General features: G+C 42.1%; 1 protein-coding gene across 2 annotated transcripts in view; it reads left to right on the forward strand.

Moving 5' to 3' along the window:
* Positions 1 to 12895, forward strand: part of MCCC1 (methylcrotonoyl-CoA carboxylase 1) — a 60951-nt gene extending 48056 nt beyond the window's left edge. For both annotated transcript variants that reach the window (XM_027876161.1, XM_027876162.1), the window contains 5 exons: positions 646 to 695; positions 8135 to 8272; positions 9918 to 10025; positions 11555 to 11626; positions 12550 to 12895. In XM_027876161.1, coding sequence (XP_027731962.1) covers positions 646 to 695; positions 8135 to 8272; positions 9918 to 10025; positions 11555 to 11626; positions 12550 to 12708 — 527 coding nt within the window. In that variant the 3' untranslated portion in view covers positions 12709 to 12895. The remainder of the gene's footprint in view (positions 1 to 645; positions 696 to 8134; positions 8273 to 9917; positions 10026 to 11554; positions 11627 to 12549) is intronic.
* The last annotated feature ends 4988 nt before the right edge of the window (positions 12896 to 17883 follow it).

Raw genomic sequence — 17883 nt, forward strand, 5'->3', positions numbered from 1 at the left:
CTCTGTAGCCTACAAAGTCCATGGTTATACTCTCTAGGGGCAGACTCATTGAAATACAGACTAGAAGGCACATTAAGGATCAACTCTCTTTGTTTTACACAGAGCCAACTGAGGCCTAGAGAGAGGTCCGAAAGTGCCCAGTGAGTTAGTGGCTGATGACAGTCCCTGGAATCAATACCTTAATCGATATGTTTTCCTTCATCAGAAGAAAAAAATTAGAAAAATTCCCCTGATCAAATCACCTTTTGAACAAAGAATGTCAAGAGACTTTTCACTGCCTAGCGAAGAGAGCACCGGACAAGGGGTCAGGGAGTCGGGATTGATAGCCCATTAATACCACTCCCTCAGCATCTGACTTTGGGCAAAGCCAGAGATGAATTCTCTGGGTCTCAGTTTCCTCATCTGTAACAACCTGAGGATGATTTCTAGGGTCCCTTCAAGCTCTGACACTCTGATTTTACCATGTCATTGTGCTTTGTTGCACATGTCTCAGTTTTTATTGACTTTATCCATCAGGAATAAGGAAGAGGTATCATGCCCTCATGAGAATTGCACTGTTTTTCAGCGGAGAGACTTTTGCTTCTTTGTCATTAAATTAATGAATTCCTTTTTGAAATGACTTTTCTCATGTTTTCTTCTTCCTAGAGGTGGCCGTAGCCGTAAAGTACAATCGGGACGGATCGTACAGCATGCAGGTATGGCCTCTAGTTTTGTTAAAAGGATCTCTGTCAGATTGAGCGTGTGTCTGACTAACCCTAGTCATTGTTTCCCTGAGCCATTACCCAGGCTCTCTTATTCCGGGCCAGCTTCTGGAAATTAGTTCTGTATCATTTGATTCTTTCTTTTGTGTGTCCAGCTTAGCTGTAACTCTTTCATAATGGAAATTGAGCAAAGCCGCTTGCTCAGATCTGAGATAATCTCCTAAGCCTGACACATAAAGGCAACTACCGTGCGTCTCTGAGGATGACGGGTGCACCATTGTTGGCATTTGGGGAGGAGCACGTCTTTTCCAGTTTTAAATAGGCAGCAGGAAAGGTATGCTCATCTCTGACCAAGATTGGTCAAGGCGAGAGGAAAATTTTAACAAAATACCCATAAATTCAAATTTAGGGAAAAGAATCAAATGAGAAGGCTCATTGGTTGATAAAGTAAGGGAATGTTCTTCTAGTGAGATCTGTCCCTCTATCACATGCTTAAGTGATGCCTGCCATCCTTCCAGATGCACAACTTGTCTAGGAACCTTGGTACAGATTGACTTTACTTCTCTAAGAATGAGAAATTAGGATAATGTATGCAGAGTGAATGTTAAAGCCACATGCTATCTCTGCTGGGTCTCCTCATAGTTCTTTCCATGATGTATTCAAGCAGGGAAATGGGGGGATCACAGACTTCCGCCTGTCTGCTTATAGAGATACTCTCATTGTTTGTCACATATATTGTCACTATGTATTTGTCGCTTATATCTCCACTTGTGAGCTTACACAGACTTCAGGAGATAGTGGAGGACAGAAGGGCCTGGCGTGTGTGATCCATGGGGTCACAAAGAGTCAGGCACGACTGAACATGAAGAGCAACAGCTTCTATCCACTCTCCAGTCGGGTGTCACCTACTATTACATAAATACTCATGTGGTTGGTTGATTGGGAGAAAGAGAAAAGTACACCCCGCCTGGCATTAGGTTTCATCAAGACAGTGTTGGGATGTCAGTAAAATAGGTCAGGGGTGAGCAGACCTCTCTTCACACGCCCTCCATTCAGCCAGGCTGGTCTGCACCCTGCTGCTCTTCCTCTCCAGCCTTAAAGGTGCACTTTTCTCACTGCCTTGTCCCAGAATCACTCGCTTCTTTCAAGGCTCAGGCCGGGTGCTGTCCTCTCCAGGAAGCCTCTCCTCCTCCACCCAGCTGTGTGTGTGCTGTCCATCGTGAGATCATACTATGTTTACTTCTCTGAGCCCACGGTCTCCCTCCAGTGGAATCCAAGCTCTCCAAGGAAAGGAACTTCCATTTTTGTCTTTGACCTTTAGCATAGGCACTTGAGAAATGTCTGCTAAATTGGGTTGAGTTGGATTGACAACATATGGCAGGCCTTTATTGCAAAACCGCTGGACAGCCCTGCCCTAAAATCATGCTACCATTCAACTGGAGGATCTAAACTCACCAGTGTTGGGTCATGATGCCCCCTGCCCTGGCAGACAAAACCTTCAGTCCTTGCGAGGGCACCTTGTTGTCAGGCTGGCTTCTTGTTCTAGAGACAATGATAGATGAAAGGGCAATCACTGCAGTCCTCGAAGGCATGGGAGATGGGAGAAGGCTGTGTCATCCACTTTAGGCGGTGATGAGCTCCATGGACAGTGATGCCTGTCATGCTGCCACTGCCCTGGAAGGCAGGGAATGTCTCGTTTCTCTCTTTCTGTACCCAGTGGCTAACACGTTACCGGGCACAACTGTTTATTGATGGATTGATTTGAGGGACAGGTCAGTATTCCACAGCAGACACCATCTTCATGCCACATAATGAAGTGAAAGCACATTGTTTGTGGAGCACAAATGAATGACTTGACTTGGGAGTGTTTGAGACTGTCCTCCAAGAAGGCGTCTCTTTGCTTGTTTACATTCAGACGAGATTCTTTGATCATTGCAACCACAGTGGTCGCCTTGTTTCATGATCCTCTGATTGCTACAGTCAAGGAAAGCAAAAAATGGGAAAATGTTGGCTTGCCAAAAAAGTTTGCCCCCAGCGTGGAGGAGGACCTGTGCAGAGTAAAAATGGTGACGTCCTCAAGATGCTCCCAGAGGCAGCAGTGGGTACAGCACCAGGCCTGGAGTCAGGAAGAACTTTGTTCAGACCCAGCCTCAGACATTTAACTAGCTGTGTGACCCTGGGCAAGTCACTTGACCTGTTTGCCTCAGTTTCCTCAGATGTAAAATGAGGTCATAATAGTATCTACTTCCCAGAGTTGTTTTGAGGATGAAATGAGATCATATTTGTAAAGTGCTCTGCAAACCTAAAAGCATTAAATACTGCTATTAGAATAAATATAATCATTATTATTACCACTAATGATTGTATTAAATATATTAATTATAATAGTATTTATATAATGCTTTTAGGTTTGCAAAGCACTTTACAAATATGATCTCATTTGATCATCAAATCATTATTATTATTACCACAGGACAGCTAGGTGGTTCAGTGGATAGAGCACCGGGCCAGGAGTCAGGAAATCTCATCTTCAGGAGTTCAAATCTGGCCTCAGACACTCCTATTCGTGTAACTCTAGGCATGTCACTTAACCTGTTTGCCTCAGTTTCCCCATCTATAGAATGAGCTGGAGAAGGAAATGACAAACCACTCCAGTATCTTTGCCAAAAAAATCCCACATGGCGTCCCGAAGAGTCAGACATAACTACAAAACGACTCAGCAAATTATTATCACACTTGTTTGCAGATGCTGTTTTACTGGTGGCATCTATCCTCAGAACATCACAGAATTTCCCACTGGAAAGATCTAAAGTCACTCAAAAGAATTCAGCCTAACTCTGCACACAAGGGAAAAACAAATGGAGAAGGAAGAACCAGATGTGGATTGCATTTGGGAGTCATATAGCAGTTTCACGAGCCTCCCCAAATCCCCTTAAAACAAAATCCCGTACTTCAAACACTGAGATTCTTAGGGTGACCTTGTATGGCTAGGACTTGTGGAAGACCCCAGTCTCCAAGGAACCCAAAGGGCAGTGGAGGAACTCATGGTAGGTATAAGAAGGTTACAACGTGTTTCTGATGATAAATTTATCCTAGAACATGGTTCTAAAGATAATATTAGAGAGCTGTCTGACCCAGGAAAAGATGAGCTGATCATGTGGTAGATGCACAGATTGTATGCTGCTGCAGTAATGCCTGTGTAATTTCAGGAGGTCCCGTGAAGACTCCGAGTGCCTTGGGGGAAGCCCTGGGGAGAGGTGGAATCATCAAAGAATAGGGACAAGAGCCCACAGGGTACGAGGCTGTGAGTGGGTAATCCACCCTACTGGAGGGCAGGCCCACATTGGTTATATTGTGGGTTGAAGTGAAGAATGGCCCAGGGACCTACCCCCTCCTTTAGGATTTACGGTGCTTCTATGTGAATAATTCTTTGATGGGCCTTATGGGGTGTGACCCAGTTGGTTGACACTTTCTGGATCAATAGTGAGTTTTTTCCATAAATGGAATACTTTATGAGCAGTTAGCTAGTTTTGGAGTCTTAGATTTCTGAGGCAATTTCACAGCAGCCCACCACCTGCACCCCTAGCTGCAGACCCGGGACATTGGGGGATCCTGCAATTAGATCAGCCTACAGAGGTGAGTGAAGGAAGTCACAGTCGGGGGGTGGGGAGCGAGCAAAGCATGGTCCAGGATCCAGAGGCATTGACAGCTCAGAGCTGAGGAGATTCCACATCACTCTTCCAGGTTTGTGAACCAGCTTGTGGTCACTTAGCTCAGAGAGCACAATGAAAGGTCTGGACTTTCTCTTAGGAAACAGCCCCGTGAGAATCTGGGCTCAACACCAATTGTCAAGAAGGTGCTGAAGGGAGGAGTGTCTCTCAGCAGCATAGGGGGCTTCTCTGTCATTCTCTGGGCTTTCACCCTATGGGTGATGATGATTTGGAGGAGTAAGCAGTTTGTGCCTTGATGGGCCTTGTGCTTAAGCACTGCCCCAGCCCTGGAAAAGGAAGGATCCCCGGTTTACGTTGATCAGAATGATCAGCACAACCATGGGCCAGTAACACCTTGACGTTCTGAAGCGCATCCTCTTCTCGGTGAGCCCAGAAGTGGTTCATCAGCTGTTGTTTTGTTTGGTTTGATTTTTCAGAAGGAAAGCTTGGTGGAAATTGAATACCCCTAGGAAGACTGGAGGAGATGCCATGTTGTGGACAGAGAACAGGTGGTTTGTAGAGTAGAATACATGAGAGGGAAGAATCTGTAGCCCCAAGAGATAGCCTGGAGCCAGATTTTGAAGGCATTGAGGACTGGCTCTGGTGCCAGGCTAGAAGACCTAAGTCATTCCTTGCCAGTTGCCCTCTTCAGTGTTGTTGTTCATCTTTCATCCTTATCGCCGGGCAGGGTATTCCATGGGTACCAGTCAAACAGGCACAGGACGGGGAGGGCAGGCTTTTCTTGTGACACACTGGCTCTGGACAAACTCCTTAACCCCACTGCAAGATATGACATTAGAAAAGCAAAAGAAATACAAACACTTAGTTTCCTGCATGGTGCCCCGAGGCTGCATGACAGAAGGCCAGAGAACCGATGCATAAATATCTCTGTGTCCTCTTTCACCTTTCTCTTGTATAACATGCATTTAAAAGAATAGCCTGGGGCAGCTAGGTGGTGCAGTGGGTAGAGCAGGCCCTAAAGTCAGGAGGACCTAAGTTCAAATGCGGCCTCAGACCAAACACTTGACACTTACTAGCTGTGTAACCCTGGGCAAGTTACTTAACCCCAGTTGCCTAAAAATTAAAAAAACAAAACAAAACAAAAAAAAACAGCCTTAGGAATTGCACTTCAGGAGCCAGTGAACTGAAGTGGAAAGTGTACTCACCAATGCCAGATTGTTTTTACATAACCAAGGAGCCTTTCTCCTTGCCCTTCTATCTTCCACCATCTCCTGAAGTCTAGCCAAGCTCATGTTTGTTGTTTACATGACACTATCTATCCATCTCATCCGCTACCATCCCCTTTTTCCTTTTGTACATACATACACACACACATACATATACATGCATATTTACCAATGTATGTAAAATTTTATGTAATTCTAATAACAATAATAGCTGACATTTACATAGCACTTTAAGGTTTGCAAAATGCTTTTAAAATATCTCATTTTATCCTTCCAACAACCTTGGGAGGTAAGTGCTATTTTTGTCCCTATTTTACCGATGGAGGAAACTGAGGCTTGCTCGTGATCACACAACTAGTAAGTGTCTGGGGCTGGATTTGATCTCAAGTCCTCCTGACTCCTCTATCCACTGCCCCGCCCAAGTGCCATAATAAAATTATATGTATTTTAATTACTTTACAAAATTATTACATATTTACATACAAAATTATATGTACATATATTTAAGCAAAATAATCTTGCCTTTTTCCTTCTCAGAGTAAAGAAATTTTGGTCACTGTCCACATTTCATTCTCCAGGATCAGAGCAGAAAATGGTGGAATGGGTCTGTGTGACTTGAATGTGCTTTGAACACAAGGGATAGTGTCTAGAGGACTAAACTCTTTTCATCACGTTTTGTCTTTATTTAAAACTCCCTTTGTCTGCATGCACAAAGTGGGCCAAACATGACTTTAGACACTTAGAGTTACTGATCAGTTTTACCCCCAGTTGAAAGTTATGTGCCCTGTCTCTTTTGTAATCTTCCTGAATTTTTACCTTATACTTTCTTTTAGCAATTTGTTTTTATTACCACTTTTCAATATTAAATTAACCTTTATAATGGTTATCACATTGTGATACTAATTATGTGTATACCAAGTTTTCTTTCCTAATTTGCCACAGATAAATATTTAGGCATTGGAGTGACAATGTGAGGACTGCCTCCCTACCAAAAAAAAAAACAAAAACAAAAAGCCAGGAAACAACCAAAACCAAGGTCAATATCTTAAAACCATTTCAGATTTGGTTCTTGCATCTTTACTAATGCATGCAAGGTAAATGATTACTGGTACACACCAAACATGAATCATTTTTAATGTACATTACCTGTTGGATCTCTGTTTTAAAAAATCATCTTCTGATGCCTCATTGTGGCACAAAGGTGACCTTCCCCCATTCTCCAAGGCTGTGTCAATGGAACATAAGCTGCTTCTAATATCCTTCGTAATATCCTAATTACCCTTCTAATAGTTTGCATGAAGTCCTTAGTTTCAGAAAATTTGAACTAGGACTATGTCTCTAGAAAAATATGAGGCTTCATAGTTCTGTTTTAGTATCTTTGTTTTTTAATATAGTTATTAAAAGCTTTGGGGAGATGATAAATAATCAAAGGATGTGAACAGACAATTTTAAGATAAAGAAATTAAAGCTATCTATAGTCATATGAAAAAATATTCTAAATTACTATTGATTAGAGAAATGCAAATTAAAACAACTCTAAGGTACCACCTCAGACCTATCAGATTGGCTAATATGACAGAAAAGAAAAATGATAAATGTTGGAGAAGATGTGGGAAAATCAGAATATGAATGCATTGTTGGTGGAGTTGTGAACTGATCCAACCATTCTGGAGAGCAATTTGGAACTATGCCCAAAGGGCTATAAAACTGTGTATACCCTTGAATCCAGCAACACCGTTACCCCAAAGAGATCATACAAATGGGAAAAGGACCCACATGTACAAAAATATTTATAGCAGCTCTTTTTGTGATGACAAGGAATTGGAAATTGAGGGGATGCCTATCAATTGGGGTATGGCTGAACAAGTTATGGTATATGAATGTAATGGAATACTGTTGTGCTATAAGAAATGATGAGCAAGCAGATTTCAGAAAAACCTGTACTTAACATGAACTGATGCTGAGTGAAGTAAGCAGAACCAGGAGAACATTATACACAGTAATAGCAACATTGTGCAATGATCAACTGTGATAAATTTAGCTCTTCTTAGCAGTACAATGACAAATTGTATACAAAGACAGTTCCAAAAGATTCATTATGGAAAATGCTATCCACATCCAGAGAAAGAGCTATGGAGTCTGAATGCAGATCAAAGCATCCTGTTTTCACCTTTTTTGTTTGGTTTTTTTTCTTGTGGTTTCCCCCTTTTGTTCTGATTCTTCTTTCACAACATGACTAATGTGGAAATGTGTTTGATGTAATTGTACATGTATAGCCTATATCAGATTGCATGCCATCTTGGGGAGGAGGAAGGAGGAGAGGAGGGAGAAAAAAAAATTTGGAACTCAAAATCTTGTAAAAGTGAATGTTGAAAACTACCTTTACATGTAATTGAAAAAAATAAAATGCTATTAAGTAGGGGGGAAAAAAGCTTTGGGGAGAAAACACGCCATGTAGGATTCTAATGCCAACATTATTGTTATAACAACGTTATAGCTGTTTTGTTAAAAAAAAATTTTTTCTGTTATGTTTCAGATTGAAGATAAAACTTTTGAAGTCCTCGGTGACCTTTGTAATGAAGGAGACTGCACATACCTGAAATGTTCCGTTAATGGTGTTGTTAGCAAACCTAAACTGATTATCTTGGAGAACATCATTTACCTGTTTTCCATGGTAATGCTTCTTTTTTGCAATCCTATGATTGGGTTTGCGAAGACACTGGCATGACGCTAGCATTCTGCTGAGAGAGAGGAACTAGCTTCCTACATTTGCATTTCCTCTATGTACTCCGTTTTGTTCATTTTCTTTGTCCTCACATTTATACTCATATGTACATCCTTTTATATGTACAGATCTACTTCTCTTATATTTATTCCCCAAACCGTATCTGTTTTTCTGATAGTCTCTTCGCCTAGCCCAGTCGTATGTATGCCTTCTTTCCCCTTCATGCATACATACACAGACATATTCCCGCTACTTCCCTGTAATTGTCCATGGTTTTCAAGATGGCTGTGAGGAAAGTCTGGAAGAGGAGCTTAGAGAACGCTATTTCTTGTGCCCAGGGAATAGGGGCTTGGTAACTGGCTGAGGAGGAGCTGACTAATGTTGGTCTCTTTCAGCAGAGAGCGCCAGAGAGAAGTAGGGATGGAGGAAAAGGAGTTTTCCATGGACAGTGCTTTGGTTCTTCATCTGGGGACTAGCATCTCGATACAACTTTCATTTCTATCATTTTATGTGTACAGAGGAATGGGCAGCAATTAGCATGTTACTTAGAGGCTACTCGATTTCCATGGCTTGCCTTAGAATTAACTATAAGGGAGACCACATTGTAATAAGGTCATTTTGATTTTTCTTAAAAGAAGAGACAGAAGTGGATTTTCTTATCTCTTCAAAGGGCTACTTTTCGTAGTCAAATTGAATAGGAAAGTTTCCTCCATCATGTATGTTAGTTTTAAATAAATATGACTCATGAGCTAAGAATGGTTTTTATACATTTAAATAAGGTCTTATTGTATTTAAAAAGTAAAAAAAAAAAAAATGGGGCAGCTAGGTGGCACAGTAGATAGAGCACCAGCCCTGAAGTCAAGAGGACCTGAGTTCAAATCTGGCCTCAAGACACTTGACACTTACTAGCTGTGTGACCCTGGGCAAGTCACTTAACCCCATTGCTTAGCCAAAAGAAAAAGGAAAAAAACAAAACAAGACAAAACAACACTCTTAGTCCAAAAACACATAGCCAGCATGATTTGGCCCTTGGCCAGAGGACTTTGACAACCCCTGCTCTAGACAAAAAAATCATCACCCATGACCAGGCTAGGGATGAGCTGAACCAGGCAGGTTAGAATTAGCCTCCTACGTGGCTCATTTGCTCCCCAAAGCTGTTGACAACTGTGTTAAAATACAAAGATATTCCAACAGAACTGTATAACTTCGTGTTTTTCCTAGAGATACACCTGTGATTCATATTATCTGAAACTAAAGACTGTGTGCAAACGTTAGAAGGATAATTAGGAAAGAAATCATGGTCCCTTGTCAGACCCATGGAAAGCTTGGTAGGGCCGAGCAGAGCCTGTAGTCCATTGGCATAGCCTTGGAGAAGGTGAGAGGGTCGCCTCTGTGCCTCAATGAGGCATCAGACAAGGTCCCTCTTAACAGAGATCCAATGTGTAATGTACATTAAAAATTAGTCATGTTTAAATAGTACTGTAAAAATTGTGGACCAGAAATCAGCTTCCTTGCATGCATCAGCAAAGGTGAAATAACCAAATCTGAAATGGTTTTAAGGTATTGACTTTGGTTTGGGTTTGTTTGTTTGTAGGGAGGCAGTGCTCAGATTGGCATCCCAATGCCTAAATACTTATCTTCAGCAAGTACTGAAGGAATCCAGGGGAGTACCCTCGCACCGATGACTGGAACAATTGAGAAGGTAATAAAGCAAAGTGGAGGTGGAAAACGAGGCCTAGTGAGACACTTCTTTCCAGTTTATCAAGGTGTATTCATAATGTCGGCCCTCTTCTGCCCCACAGATAAGCCTAGGGAACTCTTAAAAAGTGAAGTCAGCAAATAGTGGGATTAATGTTATTTTCTGAATATGAAGATTTCCTTTCAGATGATAAACAATCCAAACTTTTCTTTATTTTTTTAAGCAGTAAAAGATACAAAGTACCTGAAATTTTCCCAAAGAGTTCTTTTTTTCTTTTCTTTGAATGCTTTTTTTTTTTTACTTTTTAATTTTTATGGCTATCTTTTTTTTTCTTTCATTTCCAAATATATCCCCTCCCCTGTATCCTACCTGGGAAACCATCCTGTAACAAAGAATAGAAAAAAGGGGTGGAAGGGTTCATCAAAACTAAACAGCACATCAGTTGAATCTAATAGCATATGTAGTATCATGTACCCATAGTCCCCCACTTCTGAAAAGAAGAGAGGTAGACCTTATCTCTTCAAAGGATAATTTCTCAGTCATAGCAAATGGAAAATGTTTCCTCCAACATGTAAGCTATAAATAATCTTTAACACTTTAAAAATAATTTTGAAAACATAAGTACAACTGAAGGTAATGTAATTGTGTCTTGATATCATTGTATCATCAAGGTTGAGATCTATGGTAACATCACTTTCAAACATGGCCACTGCTGAGTCCCCTTTGTTGAGTCCTGACTTGTTCTGAGGGAGTCTGTCATAATTTTGAGTGCACTGAGCAAGAGTCTTTTTGTAGTGTTTGCAGAAGAGAGAGTAATGGAGAGATGCGTCTAGGCTTGCCAGAAAACTCCGTTTTGTCTGCAGGAGGCTTCCCCATGGATAGATCTCGGATGAGAAGAGCCTAGAGAACCCCCAGAGAAATCAGCCTCCAGGTGCTGGAGTTCTTTGTCTTTGGCTCCTGCCTGCACCCCCAGACTCTTGGCAAAGGGCTGTTACATCCAGCTGCAGGCCCTGCTTGTGAGGCTCCCCGAGGCACAACTGCGCACCTGCAGCTCTCTGCAGGCAGCTCCGTGGTCTCCAAGGGCAAAGTACTGTGGCTCCTACTATGGAGGGCACACCCGTAATTCTCCAGGCTATATACAAGCTAACCTAGACCCACCCCTTAATTAGGAGGGGATAATTAGATGTCATCATATCCTGCACTTGTCTACATGTTTACTCTGCGTCCTATTTGGTTGTCCGAAATAATCTTTGGGGTTTAGTCAAGGGCAGGTATGGGGAGCAGTGCTAGGGACTGCAGTGGGAGGGGCGACTCTTGGAGTACTCAGATAGTCCCCCCCAGGTAGAATTCTCAGTCTTCCCCTCTGCACCTGTGTATCCAAGTCTGCAGAAAGACAGATAGTCGGGCCTCTGAAGAGACACCCTTTGTTTGGCTGGGGGGATGCATAGGACTCTCCAAGAATGGGGCCTTGGGGCTTGGTATTGTGTTTGCAAGGGATTTTCCCATTTTAATTGTACCTACTTAAATTCTAGGTATTTGTGAAAGCTGGAGACAGAGTAAAGACTGGTGACACCTTGATGGTTATGATAGCCATGAAAATGGAGGTGAGTATAAGGAAGTGATCACCTCCTCAAGGTGGTGAAGGACGCGGCCCAGTAAAAAGTTCTCTGGCTCTGGCATCGTAAGATCCAGATTCAGACCTCACCTCCCACACCTGGCACCTGGTGTGGCCTTGGGCGTGTCCCTCTTCTTCCCAAGGGCTCAGTCTCCTTCTCTGTAAAATGGGGAGGGGGGAATTTGAGGAGCTCTGAGGTCCCTTCCAGCTCCAAATCTAAAATGAGAGGCAGCCAGCAACACCTGGATTCAAGTGCTGCCCTTGACACACGGCCATGTGACCCTGGACAGGTCACCGGCCCTCCAAGTGCTCCCTCTAGGCAGCTCTCTTACTTTAGCAGCCCCTCACCCAGGAGTGCCCTATCCGAATGAAATCACAGGGCCAGTCCTACCCTGCACTGAACCAGATTTTTCTGGAGTTACCAAACTATTTTTGCCTTATTTTTACCTTTTAGTAGAACCTTAAATACTGCAAGCCATCTTGATAAAACAATGCAGCATAAACACTTGATCTTAGCATGTTGGCCTTTTTACATTTCTTAAAATCCACTCATCACCTCGGCCTCTGAAATGACTAATATTATCACTAGTTTGTAAGTAGGCAGTAGCCTGCCAGATTTTTTCCTCCTTGGCTTTCCACATTTGATTTGCTTTCAAAATGAATGAGGTTTATGCCAGATTGAGGATGCCCAAGCGTGGGAGAACGAGAAAAATCAAGTCCGTTTTTGGAACAGCCACAGGTATGAGGATGTTTGAGATTGTGTAGACAGAACATCCAAGTGACTGGCTGGTTTTTCATCTCAGAGTTTTGGCCCAGCATCGACGTGCCCCTCCTTCATGTCGTGACTACCAGGGCTGGGGAAGGTGCCAAAGAGTGACCCTGATGGCTTGTTATGGTCTCCTTTCTCTGCAGCATACAATTAAGTCACCAAAGGACGGCACAATCAAGAAAGTTCTCTTCAAAGAAGGTTCTCAGGCCAGCAGACATGCTGCATTAATTGAGTTTGTGGAAGAGAAATCGGATGAAGCCGAATCCAAATTGAATCCAGGCAGGAGATCTGATGATAAATAATTTCTTACTTGTCTGCACCAAATACAAAGTGCCTTCCTACTTCCCTAGGAGCTGTGACGAGCTGCACTTTTATCCATCCACAGTTTGGTTTCCATTGCTCTTTTATAGTGAAAATCATGCAGTTGGGCCCTCAACATTATAAGCTGACATAAAATATTTTAAATTAATAAAAATTAAACTAAATTTATATAACCAGAAAGGGAAATGGCTTCACATTTTTCATTTTGTAGACTTTTGAGGGAGGGAAGGAGGCAGGTCACGATGGAAGGAAACTGGATGAGAGTAAAGTGCTGTCCTTCCAGATTGTCAGACTGTGAGTAGATAGATGGCTTCAGACTCTTCCAAACAACATTAGGCAGCTTCTGTCTGGCTTGCTCATGGTCATGTTCTCAACATGTGATAGCTGCTTGTTTATATGAAGAAGAATAGGGTGATTTGTTTTCTCTCTTTGTGATTTGGGAGCTTCCATTTAGACATCCTAACTTTCCCTTACTCATTGAACTTTTCTGTGTTTCTTAAAATACAAATACTTATATTTGAATGGATTTTGGATCTGGGTGCACAGCTTCCAGACCAGATCCCAAACCCTCGCCATTGCCCCATTCCCCAGTAATTTTTCCACTTTACCATCTCATGTTTGATTTTGGAGTATTTCAAAGCAGAAAAAAATGGTAAAATATTTCTAATTTAATTGTTTAATCAGCAACTAATAAAAAATACATATTTGTATTAAGGAAGGTTCTGGGAAATACTGGATTAGGAGACTGGAGATCTGGTCTAGTCCTGATCCTGCCACTAACATCTCACTGATTTCTCTGAGTCTCAGGTTCCTATCTCCAAAATGAAAGGGCTAGATTAATGGTTTCTGATGTCCCTTCCAATGCTAATCTTCCTTTGTTTTTGTCCTTTGCATCTTTAGAAATAATCTCGTTTTGTCTGCATCATTGGCCAAAGTCAACTTTGTTTTTCCTGATTCCTGGGCATTTTACACATGTCATTTTCTGTATTTGTTCTGCAGTAGCTTTCTAAGAAGTTGACTGAATAGGGGTGGGGGTGGGAGGGAATGGTAAACTATTAAATATTATAAATATACTGTCCTTTGGGTTGTGGTTCAGTCCACCATCTTAGAAAATGATGGCCAATAAAATTTTCAAGTGGAAGAAAGAAATGCTTATATTTAGAGGAAAAAATGTCACCTGCCTTCACAAATAAGTTTATAAAAGACAACGCCCCACCATACCCATACACCAGAATGTTTTGTCCTGGGATGGGGAAAAAATTTAAGCAGTTTTGTGGTGCCTTAAGTACTAGTATAAAATTTTTCCTCCAGCACTTGTATCAACAATTTTCTCCGTATCCACCCACACTAAGTGATCTTGACCCCTGCATCTGCATGCATTCGGTATATCTTCACTGAACACCTGTTGGGTACATCACATTGTGTGTGCCCCCACACCAGGGAAAGACGTTGAAGACAATCCCTATCCTTGAGAAGCAGATAGCCACAGAATCGATATCTCAGAATCGTATACTCTAAGCTGGAAGGGACCTCCTCACGCCTTATCCTCCAGCCTGTGCCAATGGCATGACACAAAGCAGGATTTTAGAACATTAATTATTATTATAATTCCTGGAATCAGGAAGGGCTGGTATTCTCCCACCTGGAGAATTGTTATGATCAGAATACCACCTGATTGTGATTTTCTGGGTGATAGACCAGAATAGGGAGAAACTAAAGGTAAGGAGACGAGTTAGATAAGGAAGAAGTGATGAGGGCCTTGGTGAGAACAGGATTCTTCCTTTCTTCCTTGCTGGTTCTCAAAGGAAGGCAGAAGCCTCTAAGTTAGAATCCTGCCTCTGGCTTTTCCTTTCTCTGTGACCAGTGGCAGGTCACTTGACCTCTCCTGAAACTTCCTCATCTGTAAAGTGGAAACAGTCCTATCTGTGGTACCCACTGAGGCAGCTGGGTGGTGCAGTTCCTATAATGTTGCACTTGGAATCTGGAAGACCTGAGTTCAAATCCAGCCTCAGATTCTTTGCTGAGCAAGTCAGCCTCTATTTCCACATTGATAAATATGAGGATAATGCTAGCACTACCTCACAGGGCTGGTATGAGGGTCAAATGAGATAATATGTAAAGTACTTTGAAAATCGTTAAGTACTATATAAATACTACTATTATTATTAGTTAGTTCACAGGGTTTTTGTAAGGTTCATGTAAGACTATGTACATATGTATGTATTACATATGTAATACATTATTTATTAAATATATAACATTGTTCTATATTATATTTTATATTAAATATATATTTATAAAACATTTTGCAAATCTTCAAGCATGTAGTTCTCAAAATGTTATCTGTGGACCCCTGGGGTTTCCCAAGACCCTTTCAGGGAGTCCATGAGGTCAAAACTATTTTCATAATAATACTGAGATGTTATTTGCCTATCAAAATATTCCTCCTTTTCCCACTGCATATCTGTATGAGGCCAGATTTTATTTATAGACTTCAACAACATATCACAGCAGACTGAATGCCAAAGCAGATAGGAGAATCCACCTGTCTTTAAGCATCTAAAGGGGTCCTGAGACCAAAACGTTTGTGAATTGCTGACTTAAAAGATTATGTCAGTTATGATCATTCATGTCTCAAAACTAGCAAACCAAAAATCAAAAACGTGTTAGGAAATGAAATCTTCTGCATGAGATCCTTTGTGCAAAGCCCTCTTCTTGCTTCCTGCAGTAGTTTTACACGTGTCCAAATACTAATTGCTATTTCCTACATTTGTGACCTAGGGCAAGTCACTTACCATCTGTGAACCTCAGTTTCCTCATCTATAAAATTTAGAAATTGGACTAGGTGACCTTCAAGGTTTCTTCTCGAGCTAATGCTATGGTCCCCAGTAGAAAATCCATGCAGCTGTGGGAGATAGAACCTAACAGCTGAGAGGTCGAGTTTATTACCAAAGAGAGGAGTCCTTTGTTCTTTTCTCTCTCTGAGATTCTCTCCTCTTCCCTACTCATTTTCTCCCTCATCCTCTAGTGTCAATCAGCTGAAAGTTTAGCAGGTCTGAAATCAAAGCCACCCTGTGACCCGACTGCTGGCAAACTGCAGAGGAAGCCACAGCTCAGTGAAGCAAACCAGTGCTGGGCGAGGACTCTCGTCCTTTGGCACCTGTGAGCCGCTGACCCCAAACTCAAAGACTTTGATCCTTGGGTATGCGTGTATACTGGCATTTGGGAAGATTACCCAGTGCAAGTGTACCAGTTATATCCTCAGCTTCTTCTGCTGACTCACCTGAACCTGTGATCTGTTTGCCCTTCCATGACTGAACAAGTCATCCAATCAAAAAGCAGTTACTAATTGCCTACTATGTACCAGGAACTGTGCTAAAAACACTGGTGATACACTACAGCCTTCCCTCTCTCCCTCTGATTGTCTTTCTCAGAAATAGTGAAAGTATTCGGCTAAAAAGTGTGTAGTCTTTGTATAGCCGTGACACTTTTTCTGCTGCTATTAAAATATTTACAGTGTCACTAGTAATACTTTGCACTTTCTGTTACAGCTTTTATCTAAAGATCCTCCAGACAGCTCACTGAATATTAACTCCCTAAAGTCCCAAGAAGAGAATTTGATTCATTTTCTGAGTAGACTGGAGACAAACAGAGAAACTGTCTCTTTCTTGCTCATTTTAAATGAAAAATACTCAGTGGATAGAGCTTCGGCCTTGGAGTCAGGAGGACCTGAGTTCAAACCCGGCCTCAGACACTTGACACTTACTAGCTGTGTCACCCTGGGTAAGTCACTTAACCCCAACTGCCTCACCAGAAAAAAAAAATTAAAAATACTCTTAACCACCCCATCCTGGTCACTGCCTCCTCCCTTGACTTCTGGGATGCTGCTTTTGTCTTGGTTCTCCTCTTCCAACCAATTTTTTTGTAGTTTAGCTTATCAAATTTTCTTCCTACTTTGTAGATGTAGGTGACCCTCAAGGCTCTGTCATGGGCTTCTCTTTCTATTCTTTTTTCAGTGTGTTCCCTAGTTCAGTCTCCCCTGTGGCGATAGTTTGCTAAATAGTCTCTCACTTCTTCTAATTTTTTCCCTTTCTTTCCAATCCATCCTCCACATAGCTGCCAAGTTGATGTTCTGACCATGGCTTCTTCCCCATCACTCAGAAATCTTCTCGTTTTAAGATAACATCAGAAATCCTTAACCTAGCACTGATGGTTCTCAAAACCTGGCTCTGGCCAACCTTTCCAATCTTATTTCCCATCACTCTCCTCAGTCTCCTATCCCAGGACCTTGGGCATAGGATTGATGAGCATTTATTTCCTTTAGCTGACCCAGACCTAGAACCACTACCCAACTTCCCGGTCATCCTCAGGATATGCTTCCCTACCCTACCCCTACTCTTTTCTACCTCCAGCTGTGAGAATAGTAAATCAGATCAATGTCACCATTTCCAGAAAGGTCATGTCAACTCCAATCACCATCCCTCTGACTTCCCTGTCCAAAACAAAGAAAAAAGTGCTTTAAAAGCAGGAACTCTATTGCTTGCCTCTGTGTGTATCCCTGGTGCCTAGCATAGTGCCTGGCACATAGGAAGTACTTAATAAATGGTTTTTTATTTAGTCATTTATTCCCGGATTCTTAATTCCAGCCCAATGGGCCAGCTCTTCCCCTGTATACAATGTTTTATGAGTCAGTCAATAAACACATATTAAGCACCTACTATGTGACAAGTACTGAGCTAACACACAAACATAAAGTTAAAGTGGGAGAGGGGGGCATGATGTCCAAGTGTAGAGTGTAGCCAGATGGGAAATGAAGAGGTGACTGACCTGGGTAGCCTCCTTACTTGGAGGGTATGGAAGGAACCCTACACCCCGATCAGAGGGGAGGAGGAGCTCCAGGGACAGAGAGAACTGATCGATGAGATGTGAGTTCCAGGGCGAGGATGATTTTAAAAGATGAAGATGTTCTTGGGAAGTGAAGCCGCAGGGGAAATGAAGAGATGGCTAATTATCTCTCACAACTTTGCACAAGTGGTCCCTCGTGCCAGAATGCTCTCCCTTTCTACTCCACTTCTTAAGAAGCCTTAGCATCCTTCAAAGCATAGCTCAGGTATCACCTCCTAAAGGAGGACTTCCCAGATCGCTCAGTAATTTGC

The sequence above is a fragment of the Vombatus ursinus genome, unplaced genomic scaffold (assembly GCF_900497805.2).
Source record: "Vombatus ursinus unplaced genomic scaffold, bare-nosed wombat genome assembly UNPS02014810.1, whole genome shotgun sequence".
NCBI classification, from domain to species: domain Eukaryota; kingdom Metazoa; phylum Chordata; class Mammalia; order Diprotodontia; family Vombatidae; genus Vombatus; species Vombatus ursinus.